Source organism: Silurus aristotelis, assembly GCF_946808225.1.
Source record: "Silurus aristotelis genome assembly, chromosome: 6".
NCBI classification, from domain to species: Eukaryota; Metazoa; Chordata; class Actinopteri; order Siluriformes; family Siluridae; genus Silurus; species Silurus aristotelis.
In genome coordinates this window covers 27,150,553-27,169,430 of record NC_139579.1, presented here as the reverse complement: position 1 = coordinate 27,169,430, position 18,878 = coordinate 27,150,553, and the positions used below count along the sequence as shown (strand labels likewise).

The window sequence follows — 18,878 nt, the reverse complement described above, 5'->3', positions numbered from 1 at the left end:
CCTCAACCCCTTTGAACAGCTTTGAATTGGAACACTGACTGCACCCCAGGATTCCTTTCCTCACCTTCATTAGTACCCGACTTTACTAACACCCATGTGTCTGAACTAGCACAAATTTCCAGGAAAGAATGAAGGGAACACTTAATTTGCACGTTGTATTTTGATGAATGAAATATTCAGGATGAAAATACTACTAACATACATTGTGTAATTAGTTGAGAACAAATTGAAATAACAGTGCTGAGTGTCAACCAAAATCATCAACCCATTGAGGGCTGGATTCAAAATCGCACCATAAATCGAACAAAAAAATTACAGGTTGATCCTGATAAAGTTTAGTCAGGAACCAATAGCCTGCTGGTGTTTTTTTTCCAGGCTATGGCAGTGCTTATTACGCCATGCACAATGGAGCAGATAGCAGTCCTGTTGCTGGGTTGTTGCCCTTCTACAGCCCTGTCTTTCTGTTGCCCCTCCAGTGCACATGTGGTCACTTTCTTTTGCACCAACTCAGGTGAAACTGATTCAGATTGATATCTCACAAAATAGATAAATATAAATGTATGTATATAAATATTCATGACAGGAAACATTACCACAGATACAGTAAATCAACATACATACATACATGAAATCAACAATAAATGAATAACTGCATCTTCATGGTTGGCAAAATTGCAACTTTCACGCCATGTCTGTACACATTTATAGCAATATTAATAATTTTATTCATAGTTTAAAGTAATTAAAAAGTACCCAGCCTAAAAGTTTTTATATAAGATATAAGCGTTTCATTGTGTAGGCACATTTTGTAACTGAGAAAGTTATTCTAAGTTTAGGTGAAAATAATTAATGAGTGGTTTTTGTGTGTGTTTTTATTTGGTACCATGAAATTCATTTTTGGTTTTTTTCTGCAACTTGTCAGATAAAAATAATTATATCTTGCACAATAAGAATGTGTTAGTGCAGCCAAAATTATCATTCCCCTGTAACACCCTATCAGCACTTTCTAGCAATTTCCAGATTAGATCCTTAGCAATTTCCAGATTAGATCATTGGCCTTTTTTTTTCTCCCACAAACTTTTATCCTATTCAAAATAATAAAGTAAAAGAAAGAAGCATCTCATGCATTGGGATTCCTCATAGTGCTAGACTGTCAATCACAGTCTAGCACCCTTGTAAATGTATGAATGTCAAGTGCACTTGAGATATATGGGTGTCAAGGGCATGGTAATAGTAGCTGAGAGCGCCATCCACCATTCGCACCTCGTTCACTCCTTCTGTCAGCACATGTTTTTGGGTGTATGCCTGGAGCTTGTTGGAGCTGATTTTCCTCAGGGCCACTAGTATATATTTCAAAACATATTGGTGTATTGCAAAATCAGTTTGTTTTGTGAATACATTAGTATCATAAAATATTGTAAATTGCTGAAGGTAGTAACATATTACATACTCAACAATAATTTATCAAGAGCAACTTACAAGTATCTTATTTATACAACAGTTGAAGGTTAATGCCTTGCTGAAGAGCCTAGGATCTGCAACTTGGTCATGATGGGATTTGTCCTTCTGAGCAGAGATCCAATGTCTTAATTACTTTCCTCTACCATTTTGTAACGATTCACAGTCGATATAAACAATACTAGGTTTATATAGACAGAAGTTTGTGGACACCTGACCATTGTGAACATCCCATTCCACAGTTAGTCCCGATTTGCTGCCATAATAATCTCTACTCTTCTGGGAACATGTTCCACTATTTTGAAGTGTACTTATGGAGATTTCTGCTCTTATAATTAAATGCTACCACCTCCAATGACATCCTATACAATCTTGTGCCTCCATCGTTGTGTTAATAGCCACATACGGCCTGAACAGTCAGGTGTCCCAATGCTTTTGCCTGCATTGTGTAAATCCTGCTAACTGCCAAGGCGCATGCCTAATCCTCTCCATCAGTTAGCCATACAGCAGTGTACATACGTTTATCTGTGGTGGCAACTTCCTCCATCTGAGAATTGCACTCCTAACCTCGTGCTTCCTCATCTATTTCCCTGCTCACTAAATCATGCAGCTTCCCGAGTCTAATACAGTGTTACACCACTGCTTCCCACCCGCACTTAGGGTACGCGAGCATGGCGAGCTTTCCCCTAGCCATCCATCATCTTGCCGCAGGAGATGGGGGGAAATGAGCTGTGCCGAGGATGGACGAGCAGAAAACAGGGGTGCAGAGAAAGTCCAGTAGGGACGGCAGTTAGTGGGTCTTGAGCAAAACTTGTATATGGAATTGCACTTGCTTGAAGCGACCAAAAATGGATTCACAATACGACGAGATGATTGACAGGAGAATCCCATGTTTTGATTGACTGAGTAATGGAGATCTCCACATCATTGTGATTTTTTTTATTTTTTTATTCTGTTTTATAGAGACTGGGCCTCCAGTGAATTTATTAACAGCTGCTTAAATGCAAAGAGAAATGTTTCTAAAACATAATGCAAATACACTAGGCATAACATTATGACATTATAACATTATGAGCAGGGAAGTGAATAACACTGATTATCTCTTCATCATGGCACCTGTTAGTGGGTGGGCAGCAAGTGAGCATTTTGTTAATGTGTTAGAAGCAGAAAAAATGGTAAAGTATAAAGTTTTGAGCGAGTTTGACAAAGGCTAAATTGTGACAGCTAGATGACTGAGTCAGAGCATCTCCAAAACTGCATCTCTTGTAGGATGTTCCCAGTCTGCAGTGGTCAGTATCTATTAAAAAGTGGGGGCCCGTGTGGTCCGATCCAGCACCATCTTACCTAAGAGACCTCATCACACCTTACACTGCACCACGCTTTCTGAGATCCTCCAGCACTGCTTGACTGGCACCACTTTCTCTCAGAATGAGAGGTATGTATACTTCAAGGCTCTTCTCTGTTCTGGCACCGAGGTGGTGGAATGAACTTCCCCTAGATGTCCATACAGTGGAGTCCCTGGCTATCTTTAAGCGATACTTTTGTACGTAGCTTTGGACAAGGGCATCTGCTAAATTCCGCAAATGTAAATGTAAATGTAGACAAGCTACTTTAGCAAACAGCTGAAGAAGCCAATGCTGTTAATGCTCAACAGGTCAGGACTGTTTTGGCAGCAAAATGGGGACCAAGACAATATTAGGCAAGTGGTCATAATGTTATGCCTGAATGGTGGCCATAAACTTATGCCTGGTCATTGTATATGTAGAAGTGATTATTTCAGATGTGACATGCAGTTGTGTTCCCCTATCTCACACCTAGTGTACCTGGGAAATGTGGAGCCACCCTGAATGGGTTCCATACTATCACACTTATTTTAAATATCCAGGACGTAGTGATGGGAAGATCGGATCATTTTTGTGACTTGGTTAATTCATCAAATGAACAAATCTTTTTTTTTTTTTTTTTTTTTTTTTTTTTTTTTTTTTTTTTTTTTTTTTTTTTTATAATCATTACATTCATTTTGTTCTTTTTTTCAGAAATAATAAAAAAGGTTACATTGTTTCAATACGCAGATCCCCCAACATGTCTACATACACAAACTTTGACTTTAGTTCCAATAATGAAAATATGACAATGCAGCTAAGGACAATTTATGATAAACTTAATGAGTAGCTCACCTCATACATCTTCTGGTGTGTATCATTAGTTATTTTGTAGAGTAACTCCCATAAATATAGTAACAAAAATATCAAGATTTGGACCAGAGGACTGGAGATGAGATGAGACGAACAACTTAATTCTGTTTTATGTGTAATGCACTGCATAGAGTATATGAGATTCATTTGATAAAAGAAGGAATGATTAAGACTAGAAGAGTTGAGAGATGATCTACTCAATTCTTTTTCCTGTAAATGACAACAAGAGATTTTGTAACCCTTTGCTCATGCAGTGGAAAATGAATTAATACCCCATTGAGACTACTTGTTCTTCTGAGTCACATTAAAGACTCATTCAAAATGAGTGTACCCTCACTACTAGGAAGCTTTATTAAACATGACCAAATATTTCTCTGTGATAGTGCCTAGTCTTATAGCTTTACCACTGAAAATTCATTCCCAAACACTCTGTCTACTTTATATTAAGTATAACCAAAGTGGAAAATATCACTGTTTGTTTCATGCCACAGAAAAATCACAATTGTAGCGAGAATTTGCTAAGCTAAAACTACAGTCGAGTTAGAGACATCAGCAACAGACACGGCAAACAATAACTTTTTTTTTCATGAATATCACTTTTAACTAAAAGCATGAAAGCCCATTCGATGAAGATAAGACAAAAGAAAGGATGCTAATTTCTAGTCTTTTGGTTGCAATGTACAAATCAAAATAAGCTACTTAGCCAGCTAGCTGATCATTTCTAAAGTTGGACTCTATACATTTAGTTCAGTTTAATTAATTTTAATTTGTATAGTGCATTTAACAATTAACATTGTCTAAAAACAGCTTTGCACAAATAATGTAGTGATAAAAATGAATAGGATGTTCTTTATAAGTGTAAATTTGTCCCTAATGAGCGAGCCGGTGGCGACTGTGGCAAGGAAAAACTTCCCGAGATGGCATAAGTAAGAAATCTTGAGAGGAACCAGGCTCAAAAGGGAAACCATCCTTATTTGGGTTGCACAGAATGTCCATTTATTACAGCTAAACAATGTTGAGGTGTGCAGTGATGGTCATCAGATGCAAACTGTAGTCTTGAGTCAGTAGCAGACTGTTGACATTAACTACAATCCACAAAGTAACAGAGACCAAACGAAGAGAACACTATCCAGAGGCTGGCTAGGACAAAGTGGGCAGATCTGAGAAGGAGAGACAGTCAGGAATCAGGAAGAGTGGTCACTAGAACCTCAGGAGCATGTTTATCTCGACCGAGAGAGAGAGAGAGAGAGAGAGAGAGAGAAGAATGGAAAGAAGGATATGGATTATTGTGTGTCTTTATTGTTGTATGAAAGTTAAGGACACTGTGCAGTTGTGGATTCAGGCAAGACTCTCTCTAGCAGCATTACTAAAAGGGAGAACCGGAAGGTAACACAGACATGAGGGATCTCTGGGATAAGAGACGACCCATCACACCAACTTCAACAAACCTGAGTGAGAGTGAGGGGACGACAGCATACAAATATACCAGTTCACCAAGCACTCTATATCCATGATTCCTTCAGATGTGCTCCTTTACCGAAAAACTATTATCTTCTGATAAAAGACTTGAGTAAATAAATAGGTTTTCGGCCTCGACTTGAACACTGAGACTGTGTCTGAGTCCCGAACACTGGTTGGAAGGCTGTTCCATAACTGTGGGGCTTTATAAGAAAGATCTGCCCCTGCTAAAGTATTCATTATTTGGGGTAACAACAAATAGCCTGCACCTTTTCATCTAAGTACGTGTGGGGGATCATATTGATACTGAAGTTCACTCAGATACTGCGGTGCGAGACTGTTAAGTGCTTTATATGTCAGTAGTAGTATTTTATAGTTGATGCAAGATTTACTTGGGAGCCAGTGTAGACTGATTTAAACAGGGGTGATGTGGTCATATTTGCAAGATCTTGTAAGGACTCTTGCTGCTGCATTCTGAACCAACTGAAGCTTATTTATGCCCTTACTCGAACACCCAGACAGTAAAGCATTACAGTAGTCTAATCTAGATGTAACAAAAGCATGAACATGAACTTTTCTGCATCCTGTAACGACATCATATTTCTAATTTTAGCAATATTCCCAAAGTGAAAGAAGGCGATCCTGGTAATATTATTCATGTGAGCCTCAGAAGGAAAAGACTAGGTTCAATAATCACACCGAGGTCTTTGATTGCTGTAAACACTGACACAAAACACCATCCAGAGATGCTATGTAATTGGAAAGTTTACTTCTAGCTGCATGTGGTCCTAATACAAATACTTCTGTCCTATCCAAATTAAGCAGAAGGAACTTATCAAGTATCCACTGTCTAATGTCCTTTACACAATTAACATTTTGTAGCTGATCTCTCTCATCTGGCTTTGCAGAGATATACAGCTGTGTATCATCAGCATAGCAATGGAAACGAATACAATGTTTATATGTAATTTCAACAAGAAGCAGCAGATATAAAGAGAAAAGCAGTGGGCCTAAGACAGATCCTTGCGGAACACCAAACTTTACCTCTGAGAGTGTGGAGAACTCACCGTTTACATCAACAATCTAAAAGCGATCAGTCAAATAAGACCTCAGCAAGGAGAGAGCTGTTCCCTTTATTCCAACAACATTCTGTAGTCTAGCAAGCAGGATAGTATGATCAATGGTGTCAAAAGCTGCACTAAGGTCGAGCAAAACAAGTAACGACTTTCTGTTAGCAAAGCAAAGATGAACAATTCATTTGGCCATAATGTGTCTGGACTGTCACTTGATATTAATTTCTTGTTGTTTCTGTTGCATTAAAGCAATTCCACACCACTCACAGTTTTACTGAATATTGACTCAGCTGTGATTAGCTAAAATACAGCCATTAAGATATATACTGCACAGTACCCGCAGTCTTGCTCATGCAAACATTGCCTAATTAACAAGCAGGATGCGGAATTGCAATAATTAAAAATGAATACAAATATTAAATCAGAAGGGACTATGCTAAGAGCAGTAATGATATTTATTTATTCAAGCAAAGCCTTTAGGGACATTTAGGATTATTAGGACGTGTGTTCTGAAGCCCTTTGACTAGACATAGACTACAGCGAACACAAACTCACTAATAAAAACTCAGTCCAATAATAAATAAAAGCGTTTGCTTAGATAAATAATTGTATTAGTATCAGGGCCCAGTATTACATTCAGGCTTGTATATGCCTCGGGGGTCTTTAGCCATTGTGAAACGCCACCGTTATTGCCTTTTTCCTTTACAAGCAGCATGTTTGGCAGTGAAATAATCCAAATTTCCCCACACAGCTCTCGTGCCTATTTACTAAAATCATCGAGATAATATAAACCTAGCCTTATACATGATTAAAGCCTTGAGAACCTGTTTTTATTCTTCTTTTGACAGCTTTGCAGTAGGACTGAAAACTCAATTTCTTGCAGCATAACACTCATGATGCAGCCAAATGGTTCTTGAAACCATAGCCTAGAAAAAAAACACAAATCATGATGAATTTAATAGCGCACAAAATGTCTGTGATATCATTTTTTATTCGCCTGAATTAAAAATGTCACCCTCATAATTGTTAAACCTATTGTCCCAGAGTGTTTTAAATAAATCAATAGGAAGGGGCTGATCTTATAAGGGGAAACAACTTGGCTTGGGTGTTGTGTGTTCTGTGATCTGAAGAAAACAGCCTGGAGAAATACACTCATACACACTCACACACAAAACATGCCAATAAACAGGCAAAACCATTAAATTGAACCCGTCCTTTTAACAGCTGTTGCAGCATGTGCATTTACAATGTCTGCAGACACTCATGCCCTTTGGCCAATGTTTATTAGGCATCCATTTCGAGGCCCTAATTTGCACAACTTTGTTTATTTATTTATTTATCGTACCATTTACTCGCATGCCAACATAATGTGAAAAATTTCCAAAGGATGATTCAAAGGCTAATTGCACTCCACTGTAAAAAAAAAAAAAAAAAACACAAAAAAAGCAAAGCAGCTTAATTAGCAGGGAATGGAAAAGCATCCCTGATTATTTTGTCTCTGATTCTTCCCCTCTTCATCTTTCTCCCCTGCTCACTTTCACTTGTTGTCCCCTCAAGCTACCCCCGTGAATCATTCGCAGAGCCATCATTCTGCTTTGTAAAGAGCAAAACCATTTGCAAAAGGCAACCTTTATCTGTCTCTGTCACTCCAGGTTTTGCATGATGATATTGAATATCGAAGCAGTCTACAATGGCTCAGAGGAGAGAATGATGAAATGAAGATGAATCTGAAGCAGATAATGTATAGAAAGTGTACTGCTGTGCATAAGACATTCATAGTCTATTGCAAAATCATCAAGCAAACTATTTAATTCAACCTTGCAGTAGTATTTTAATGGCTCTCAGATGTCTTTGAAGTCTCAGCGTTATTCATTTGTTTGTTTGCTTCACTTACTACATTATTTACTAGCTGTGTAACGGTACACGTCTTCGTACCGAAGTTCGCACGTGTACCGAATGCAATCTTTTTTTATGTGCGGAACATAGTTAAAATCCGACTTTCCTCTGGAACGTAAAGTAAGTTTGTTTAGCCTCGCACTTTGAGCGCATTTTTCATTATTATTATCAAACTTAAAATACTCAACAATGCCCTGGGTATAAAAAAAAAAAAAAAAGAAACTAGAGTTGGCGTAGTGTCCCTGTGGCTACTTATTCCATACCAGCAAAAAGATTTGTTTTGCACATGCATTAAAATGCTAAAGAATCAATAGCTCTAGCGTTAGCGGTTAACCAGGAAGTGGCTAGCGGCTAATGCTAGAACTATGGATTCAGGAATTTTTTTTTTTCTTTCAAAAACATAGTTACATGTAGGATACAACTTGTATCCCAGGGCCGCTGGAAGTAATTTTGAACAGGGGGTGCTGTGAATTTTTTTATTTATTTATTTTTTACAAAAAAACCTATGAGCCTATGGGCCTATTTAGAATACATTTAAAAAAATAACATAGGGCTGTGACGATGGCACTTTTTTTTTTTTTTACCACCACGGTGGTAGTGGACCAAATACCGGCGGTGTTGCGGTGGTTGGGGGGTTGTTTTAAAATAATAATAAAAAATAAAAAAAACCCCAAAGAAACAACACACTAAAGCCTGTAAAGCATTGAAATAAATATCAGTAAATACTGGTAACTTACATAATATAATAAAGTTGAATCCATTGAAAAAAAAAAGAAAAAAAAAAAAAACCAACAGTTGTATATTTCCACACAAAGACGCGTTATAGCCTACCGCTCTGCGCTTTGAGAGGGATGTGGAACACGAGCAGGAAAAAGACCACCGATCTCTATTTCTGATATCTTCATGTTGTTGTAAAAGGTACGAAGAGCTAATTTTATCTTCCACAAGGGCAAGGCATTTAGGCTATGTTTGCGCGCTGCCAGAGAAAGCCAAACTAAAATCACCCGCGCGTGTGAAACGAGCTTTACAAATGAACTTGAAAAATCAATATAATTAAAATAATCAAAATAATTAAATTAAAATCCAAAATACACTTAATAGCCTACGTGTGTCAAAATCATTTCCTAAAATATTCATAAGGAATTTATAAATTGTGCAAAATATTTTTTATAGGCCTACATTTTAAAAAAATCTCTCTCTCGCCAATAGGGGGTGCTGCAGCTTCCTGCGGCCATGTTGTATCCTATGTTTATATTGACTGGACATCATTATGAATTTAACTTTCTATTTGCCCCTTTTCTTAAATATAAAGCAAAAAGCCAACAGCATTATGGATGACCCCACTCACCCCTCACACACATACTCTTCACTCTCCCACCATCAGGAAAGAGGTACCGAAGCATCAACAACAGATTTTTTTCCCTTAAGCCATCAGCCTCCTTAACACACAGTACTGAACTGAAACTCTCTCACACACACACACACTCACTCACTCAATTATTTCTTACTGAACTGCTTTAAACCTGAACTCAATCACACACTCAATACTCATTTTAATTCTACAGCACCACCCATATTATATTATAATTGTTTACATGCTGTTTTTGCACACCTCTCGAATGCTTCTGTTTCTGTTTTGTACAATGTTTTTGTGTTTATGTTTACAAGTACACTCTTGTTTACAGATTTCTTCTTGCACATTCTACTGTAAAACAGCGGTCCCCAAACTTTTTTGCGCCATAGACTGGCCTTTAAGGTGTGGCGGATAAATACAACAAGTTTGATATTTGGTAAAAAAAATTATTTTCTAAGTATATTAATAAACGTGAAACCACTGTGTTGTTTTTTGGTTCATTGTGCTAGCTAGGGGGTTTGAATTTAGCGGTAATGTATTATGTGTTAGCGGTCGGAGCAGCCCCTTTAAGAAGGTAGTGGATGGAGGTAAGACATGTGACCGAGGCATCTTGACATGCATCAAGAGTAAGTCATAGACAGATGTGGCGGAGAGAATCCGGTCATTTTCCAAAATAAACATCGTTCAGAATCAGTGTTACGTTCCCACCTAGCATAATAAATAAAACTAAAATAATGTAAGTTATGTATTCTTTCTGTGTGGCCTGGTACCAATTGACCCTCGGTGCCGGTCCAGGCCCGGGGGTTGGGGACCACTGCTGTATAACACGTTATACAGTAGGTTTACTGGTGGCGCTATTGTGTGTCTTGTGTTGTCTGTCTTTTGTCTTGCACTGTTTGCAATCGGTTGCACTTTATGTGGTGAGGACACTCACTTTAGTCCTTTAGTCCTTAGCTGTGTGTTCTGTTATATTTATGTAGCCCCAGGGTTCTGGAGGAACGTTGTTTTATTTCACCGTGTACTGCATTAGCTATATGCTGTATATTTGGAATTACATTCAAAGCTTTTTGACTTTATTTGTATATTTAGTTTGTATTTTGTAGGTTCAGTTTTGAAGTTGTTGTCCTTCTTTCATTCCAGTAGGACGAGTAAAAATCTTATCTGAGTATCTGATTTTAAAAGTACTTGAGTAATTGACTCGTATTTTTATCGTAGGCTCAAAGATGTGCTAATCTTTAACACCAAGACATGTTGGTGGAAAACAGTTGATTTGTGAGGTTTTATTCAACAACTGCCTCTACAACATGCCAGAATAAAACAATGATCAAACATGTCGGTCTGAAAAAAATTATAAAGCAGTCTTTTGGAAAAAAAAATCTTAATTTAATAAATAAAATCGTTGACTTGTCACAAAGTAGAAGTACTTTTAGTATTCAATAGACAAATACAATGGCTATCATCTCTTCTGCAGAATAAACAAGGCAGATAAAGCTGACGGGCAAAATGTAATTGGGAAGAGTCATTGTCAATTAAAATACAGTGGTCCCCCGGAACTGCCGGGGGTTACGTTCTAAGACTCGCTCCAAAATCCGCAGCCCCTATGGTACGATAGTAAATTCATCTAGACATTATGGCACTTTAGTAACGTAATAGTGTACAGTATTTGACCAAATACATCGTTTAATATGTTATTCCAAACATTCGGTCCCGCTGCGGATTCCCGCGAATTTTAAAATAATCCGCAACTTGCAGTTAGTTAGGTTTCAAATAAGAACCTGCGAATTTTCCGAGACGCATATTATCGGGGGTTGACTGTATAGAGAGTAAAAGTTGTTTATATCTTTAAAACTAGACAGTAGCCAAATAAAGTACTTATCTAAAGTAAAGAAATACATTCACTCTAATACTTTACACCACTAGCAGTGGCATGACTGTGACGTCATTCATTCTGCTGTAATAGTGTTGCTCTAAGGACTTGTGATATCTGCAATTTCCTTGAGTTTATGAGTATTAAAACTTTTCTTTTGCTGAAAAACATCTGCTAGATTTTTGTATGTAGATAAAAATTCCAGACCAAGGTCTCACACTTTATGTACACTACTGCTCCGCCATATACTCTGAATATGGTGTCCTATTTAATATTTGTATCGTCTCATATAGTCTGATTTGTCTTGTATAGTCCAAGCTGAATGTATAGAATTGAGAGTCACCAACATCTGGAACCAAATTCTTTGTGTGTGTCAACATTCTTGTCCAATAAACCGGATTCAGATTCGGATTCTGATAGCTGGATTTTCTACAGTGTGTGTGCTACAAAGCATAAAAGTGCTAAACAAGATTTATGTTATGTTTTGCTTCAGGCAGCATGTTTCTCTTTGGTCCCTAGAAGTTTAAAGGGGGTTTTGCTTAAACAAGGTGAACTGCTTTTTTATTTAATTAATTATTATATTATATTATTAACCCAGTGGACAACCATCCCGAACTTGTACGTCAATGTTGGGTGAGTGGGGAATTATGGGTTTTATTGGGGTTTGCTTATCCCTAAGGATGCTGGAACTAAGTCACTAAGTTCCAGCATCCTTAGGGATAAGCAAACCCCAATAAAACCCATAACCGCCAAATTCTCGACTTTTTTTATGTCACTGAACCCTGATATCTCGAGCACAAGGGGGGAAATTTGCCATTTAACGTCGGTTATCTCGGTGCAGCCGCAGAAGAACTCGCGAAAGTGGCGGAAAAATCAAGTCTTACAGCTGCTCCAGGTGTTGTATTGTATACTGGTGAATCTCTGCTGTTAGTTAGTGTTAGTGTTTGTAGTGTTAGTAGGGGCGCGGCGCGGCTTTGGAAAGAAAAGAGCAGCCGTTGAGAGAGTGCTGGTGGGAAGACACGTACCGGGATACACATGAGCGATAACAACGACCGCCGTGAACCAACATATACCAACAATAACCGACAGTGAGAGTGTGGAAGTTTAAATAGAAGCTGGTGTTGATGATAAACGAGCACCATATGTGTGCGATTGAAGCCGGGAGCTTCAGAAAAAGCGGCCAAGAGAAAACACCTGACACGCTGAAGGGGGCTGAAGGGGGCGTGGCAGGTGGATTCCAGACAGTTAACAAACATGTACTGTATGTATTTTTATAGCATGCCTTCATCAAACAAATCGCAGCAACGCTGTTGTGTAAAAAAACCTCTAAAAACACGTGCATGCACGTTCTCATTTATTAACGCACATCATGTACGATGTACGGTTACCTTGATGCTTTTTGGCGACCCCCTAGGACATCGACATAACCGGGTTCCACTATATATATATTGACCCTTTTGTCCCTCCACAATATACATAATGCCATTTACGTTTTATTTTCTTGTTTTTTTTTTTTTTGTTTGTTTTTTGAATCTCTCCTACTTACATGATTTCTTCCACAAAGCAAGAAGCACGGTTTTCGGATTTTTACAGCATATTTTGCATGACTAGATTTAGTTTTCCTGGTGGTCTAGTGGTTAGGATGCGGCGCTCTCACCGCTGTGGCCCAGGTTTGATTCCCGTTCATGGAACCAACCCCAGCCATTAGGGTTGCACAAGTCAATGCACTCTTGAATGGAATGTGAGAGGGTCTGTTCTTGAAATACCTTTTTCTGAATGTACCTTTACATTTTGCTTTCTGTGGAAAGACCGCATTGACAGCTGGCCTATCCCGTTACCCAGTCCTCCTTTATCATCTAAAAAGCCAAAGTGAGCAACTTGTGAAGAACCTTATCTGACATCCAGAAGTGACCAAAAAGCTTGCTCATAAAGAAAATGTTGGCTACTTAATGGTTCATGTCACTATGCATTTGAAATATTTGACATGTTGATTGTGAGCATTGTAGGCCATATTTGGTGCTTTCAGTGACATATTGACTTGCAACGATTAAGAGGTTGAGTCTGTTTCGAAGTACAGTAGAAACCAGTCACATTAGCTCGGATGCCATTATCCGACACTGCCGGAGTGTATTTCATGGTATTGATTCTGCGTTGAAACTGCTGATTGCAAATGACTAATCTCTGCTTGATCCACAAGGGTGTTAAAGAGAAACGGGTTCATAATCAATCACTGCGCAGTAAACAGGAACAAGGGAGGATATTCAAATAGAAAAGTAAACAAAGACAGACAGGAAAACAGTAATCAAAACACAACCCAGAACTTACAGAATGCATTTGTCAAGACTCCGCAAAGTCAGTAAGCAAGCATGAGTCCTTAGATAATGCTTTGTAAATGAGGTGCAGGTGTGAATGAGCTCGAGTACAGCATTAAATATTCAGGTGATGTTGCCCTCTGGTGGGCTAAAAGCGTTACTGTGCAGTTATTTTGGATGATGACTGACTGAGTGACTGATAGAAGAGTATAAATCTAATGATAATATACAGCATGTGTAAATATTTTGTTTAAGTTAGAAAATGACTGCTTTGCATAATCTTCACCGCTGTAAAACGGGTGGTGATTTTTTTAGTATTAATTTTTGGGTTGTTTTTGCTGTCCTTTTATGGAAGCCTGTTTCCGCCACATTTCAAAACCTTCTTGCCTTTATTTTAATGCTGATTCCTCGCAATTCCAACTTTACTTTTCTTATTCTGACTTTAATTCTCACAATTCTGACTTTATTTCTTGCAATTCTGATGTTATTTCTCACAATTCTGACTTGATTTCTCATAATTCTGAAACAAAGACAATAAAGCTTAATCACGAGAAATATAGTCAGAACTGCCAGAGAGAAAGTTGCAATTAGGCAAACCTAGCCATTCTATTCTTTAATATCTTTTTTTTTTGTCTGTGGAAATGTTCAGATTTCTAATTAAATGAATTTAATGAAAACATCCACCTCAAGTGCCTTTACTATATCCCCAATATTGTCTTCCATCAGTTTCACACAGTTGTGTAACTGTCACAGCGGATCATCCGTCTCCACACCCCCCTGTCCTCTACATCTACCTCTTTCAAACCATGTCTTCCCTCACCACATCCATAAACCTCCTCCTTGGGCTTCCTCTTTTCCTCCTTCCTGGTGGCTCCATCCTCAGCATTCTCCTACTGATATACCCCCATGTCCCTCCTCTGCACATGTCCAAACCATCTCAATCTCCTCCCTCACCTTGTCTCCAAAACGTCCTACATGCGCTGTCCCTCTAATAAACTCATTTCTAATCCTGTCCATCCTTGTCACTCCCAACGAAAACCAAAACTAATACTTAACTAAACTAATAGTCTCTCAGGATAAAATCATGTATTCTTTTGAAAGATACAATATTTTTTCACAGTAAACGCATTTTATAATTTTTTTCCTCCTTTGTCAGAGCCACAGTGGAACAGTCTGACAGAGAGTGATGATGCTATGGCTGTTTGCTGGCCAACCAACCATGACTTGGTACAGTTAATTGAATTCCTATTCGTATTGGATCAGTTGTCTGGAGGGAGAGGGGAGTGTGATCCACAGGCATTTATCTTCAATCCTTTCTTCTTTGCAGATGCCTGTAGCCTTGCTGTTTATACGCTATAATTTTGACAACGGCACAATAATGATTCAGAGAAAACATCATAGAGCGAGGGCTTTGAAAATGTGTCTATGTATTATGGCTTCTAAGGGATGTCACTTGTTGAAATTTCATACATATGAAGTATGTATTGAAGTATATACATATATACAGTACAGACCAAAAGTTTGGACACACCTTCTCATTCAAAGAGTTTTCTTTATTTTCATGACTATGAAAATTGTAGAGTCACACTGAAGGCATCAAGGGCTATTTGACCAAGAAGGAGAGTGATGGGGTGCTGCGCCAGATGACCTGGCCTCCACAGTCACCGGACCTGAACCCAATCGAGATGGTTTAGGGGTGAGCTGGACCGCAGAGTGAAGGCAAAAGGGCCAACAAGTGCCAAGCATCTCTCGGGGAACTCCTTCAAGACTGTTGAAAGACCATTTCAGGTGACTACCTCTTGAAGCTCATCAAGAGAATGCCAAGAGTGTGCAAAGCAGTAATCAAAGCAAAAGGTGGCTACTTTGAAGAACCTAGAATATGACATTTTTCAGTTGTTTCACACTTTTTTGTTATGTATATAATTCCATATATAATTCCACATGTGTTAATTCATAGTTTCGATGCCTTCAGTGTGAATCTACAATTTTCATAGTCATGAAAATAAAGAAAACTCTTTGAATGAGAAGGTGTGTCCAAACTTTTGGTCTGTACTGTATATATATGTTTTATATATATATATATATATATATATATATATATATATATATATATATATATATATATATATGCATAAAGGCTGTCAATCTATTCAAATATTTAATTCAGATTGATCGCATGATTGTTATAAATGTGCCTTAAATTAATATTTTTTACGTTTTTAATACACTAGCTAAATGTAACAGGTGTTATATTAATTTTGCTCAAAATCTCTAACTTTGTTATTAAGAGCTCTCTATTTATTTAACTATTTTACACTCTGGAAATTATTATTTTTATATATTTAAATTCTGTTGAAATGTCATGTTTCTTTAGGTATATTTAATTGTATTACTCATTTTTTCTGGTTGTTTTAATTGTTAAATATGGTACGTGGCTCCTTTAAGAATTATGTTCTGGTTCAGTTGACAGTAATTGCAGTTGAGGAAATTCAATGCTAAAATTGTCTGGGAAGGCAAAGTCTAGTGATTCAATTAAATTATGATTCGGTGGAGTTTGTTATTATTTTTAATATCTGATTAATATTTATTTAGATTTTAAATAAAAATGGTAAAAAATATATATATTAAAAAAAAAAATATATATATATATATACTGAAGCTGCATGATTATGTAGATGTAAATTTATATTTCATCTTATAGAAATATCAGCAGTATAGTAATAAAAATAATAGTGATCATTATCAATTACATCTAAACTGTAAGTTAGACTAGTAGTTAGACCTTTAAAAAAAAAAGTATACAAAAATAAATACGAAAAAAACCTTTTTTTTTATACAAAAAAAATACAAAAATAAATCAAATAAAATCAGTACAAAAATGTATTTATTCACAATTTTTGTATAACAATGTAAATTTCCCAGGAAACAAAAGTTCTGGATATCACTTAAGTTATAGCACTGAATAAACAGGCATTTCCTCACTGGTTGGCATGTTAGTAAGGGTTTCCATCCTGAAGACAACCATGTGTGAAAAGGCCTAATGCTACATTTTTACCTCTAGCTGTTACAAATCTTTAAAACTGGTGACTCTTTACATCAATGCAAAATACTCATCATTTTAGAAATACCAATGTATTAGAAATAACACCTTCGTATAAACCCATGACTCGTCTTACAGCTGGAACTACGATCAGATCTGCTTTAACAGGACCACTGAATTAATTAACACCTTAATTCAAATCATATATAAGCCATTAGGAGATGTTTTTTTCCACCCAGAAAAATTAATATCATCATAATGTAGCACCAATCAGGTTAAAAATGGTTGTGCAAAAGAGTAAGAAAGAGCAGCATGGACACTATTTAGGATTTGCGAATGGGAAATATTTCATTGGCAACATTCCAACATTGAAATGGAAATAAAGGAAGCAATTGAGCAGTTTATTGGGTATGCAGTTATATTTACTTATTTGCATATAAGTTGATCAGAGAAATACGGTGTGCGAGAGCGAGAGTGTGTTTTAGAGAGATGAGTAAGAGATCTAATGATTAAAGAGATGTGTGTGTGTGTGTGTGAGGAAGTGAGAGAATGCAGCCCAGCATTCAGCTTTTATGTTTTCTTCTAATGAAATCTGTTATCGCTGGGGTCAAGGACACTGTGCTCTGCTGAAAAGTGTCACGATAAACAGTGGCGCCATTTTTTTAAGGATTCAGGAAAGTAAAAAAGATCGGCGAGCACGTTTTTCTTTTTTTGTTTTTTGTTTTCGGCTACACTTTATCTCATTTAGTGGTAGATGAACCAGGCTATGAGCGTGGTTCATATTTACAGCTACAGACACGGCTGACTTGCATTTGCATAGATATGCAAAGCACCGGCTCTGTCTCATTGTGCTCGTTGATGCTATCAGGTGCCAAAGCACATAAATACAGGCACCTCGCTTTACCTATCTGGTTCACTGTGGACAGTTTTCCTATTGTGTCTGATATCGCGTGGCTAACGTACCGTATGCAAAAGAAAATTCAAAAGGTAAATAAAAAGTTCTCTGGCTGGTTCTGCTGCGTTTTTAATGTGGAATGTTCCTTTTCGAATCGCTCACCTTCACATGTTCTATAGTATATGGTGTACTAGACAAAAAAGGTTTTACCTTTATTCTCTTTCTCTCTCTCTTTTTTTTCCCTCACTTTGCCATTACTTAGTTGCAAACACTTTGGCAAGTATCCTTTGCTGTCATCTGTGGCTATAAAGAACCAGTGACTTTGCCTTTAAGTGCTTTTATGTTCCATTTCAATGGTGTTTCAGCTTAAGATAATGGTCGTCTCTATTGAGGCTTTAACCAATGGTATCTGATTTATGTTTCTATTGGAGGGTCAGAGAAAGCATTTACACAGTCGTTTCTTACATTTGTTTCCTCATCAACTGCTTTACGAGCAGCTAAAAGCAATATAGTGTCTTTTTGCTATTTTAAACTGCAGAATATTGGAGTTGCGGAACATTGGGGTTCTTGTAATATTGCGATTTTTGACAAATGTTCCCACTTTTTACGTATTATTTGTATTCTAATATGTATTTATGTGATCCAACTCTATAATGTCTACTTTTATAGTAACAGTTTTATTTTACTGTATTCTATTTGACATAGTTGTTTTTTTTTTTTTTTTGTTTGTTTTGACTGGAATTTGCCCTAATAGTAATTTAATATTCAAATTTAACTCAAATAACTTAATGTCTTTGCAAAATAGTTTTTTTCTCTTTTACTGCTATACTAAAATAGCCATTTTTTTACAAATATTTGTTTGTTTGTTTATTTGTTTATTTATTCTTTCATTCATTCGTTTTAATGATGTCAATCCAATGAATTCAGATTCATCCTGATGATCAAGGCCGTTTTGTAAAACCCTGTGTTTTGTGCTGTGTGTGTCTGTGTGTGTGTGTGTGTGTGTGTGTGTGTGTGTGTGTGCTTCTGTCTCTCTCACCATTCAGAGACCTCTCGAAACGTGACCTTTGCGGGCCGCTACCACTGCAAGCGAGGTCAGGAGATCAGTCTGGAGCGCCTGTGTGACTTCACTCCTGATTGTGCTCAAGGGGATGATGAAGGAGAGCCATGCCGTGAGTATTACAGCGACCCACAGGGAAATGCTGGCATAAAGTCTCACAGAGAGTGGAGGGCAGAGAGCAGCAGATCTCTAATGAACACTACATGGGTCATCCTTATAGACAAAAAGATCTGGGTGCTATAGATGCAGCTGTTCAGTATGAAGCACTGC

At 37.4% G+C, this 18,878-nt stretch overlaps 1 protein-coding gene across 4 annotated transcripts in view; it reads left to right on the top strand.

Moving 5' to 3' along the window:
- alk (ALK receptor tyrosine kinase) overlaps positions 1-18,878 on the top strand; it is a 479,320-nt gene that overhangs the window by 403,950 nt on the left and 56,492 nt on the right. For all 4 annotated transcript variants that reach the window (XM_083544512.1, XM_083544514.1, XM_083544515.1 and 1 more), the window contains one exon: positions 18,595-18,720. In XM_083544512.1, coding sequence (XP_083400638.1) covers positions 18,595-18,720 — 126 coding nt within the window. The remainder of the gene's footprint in view (positions 1-18,594; positions 18,721-18,878) is intronic.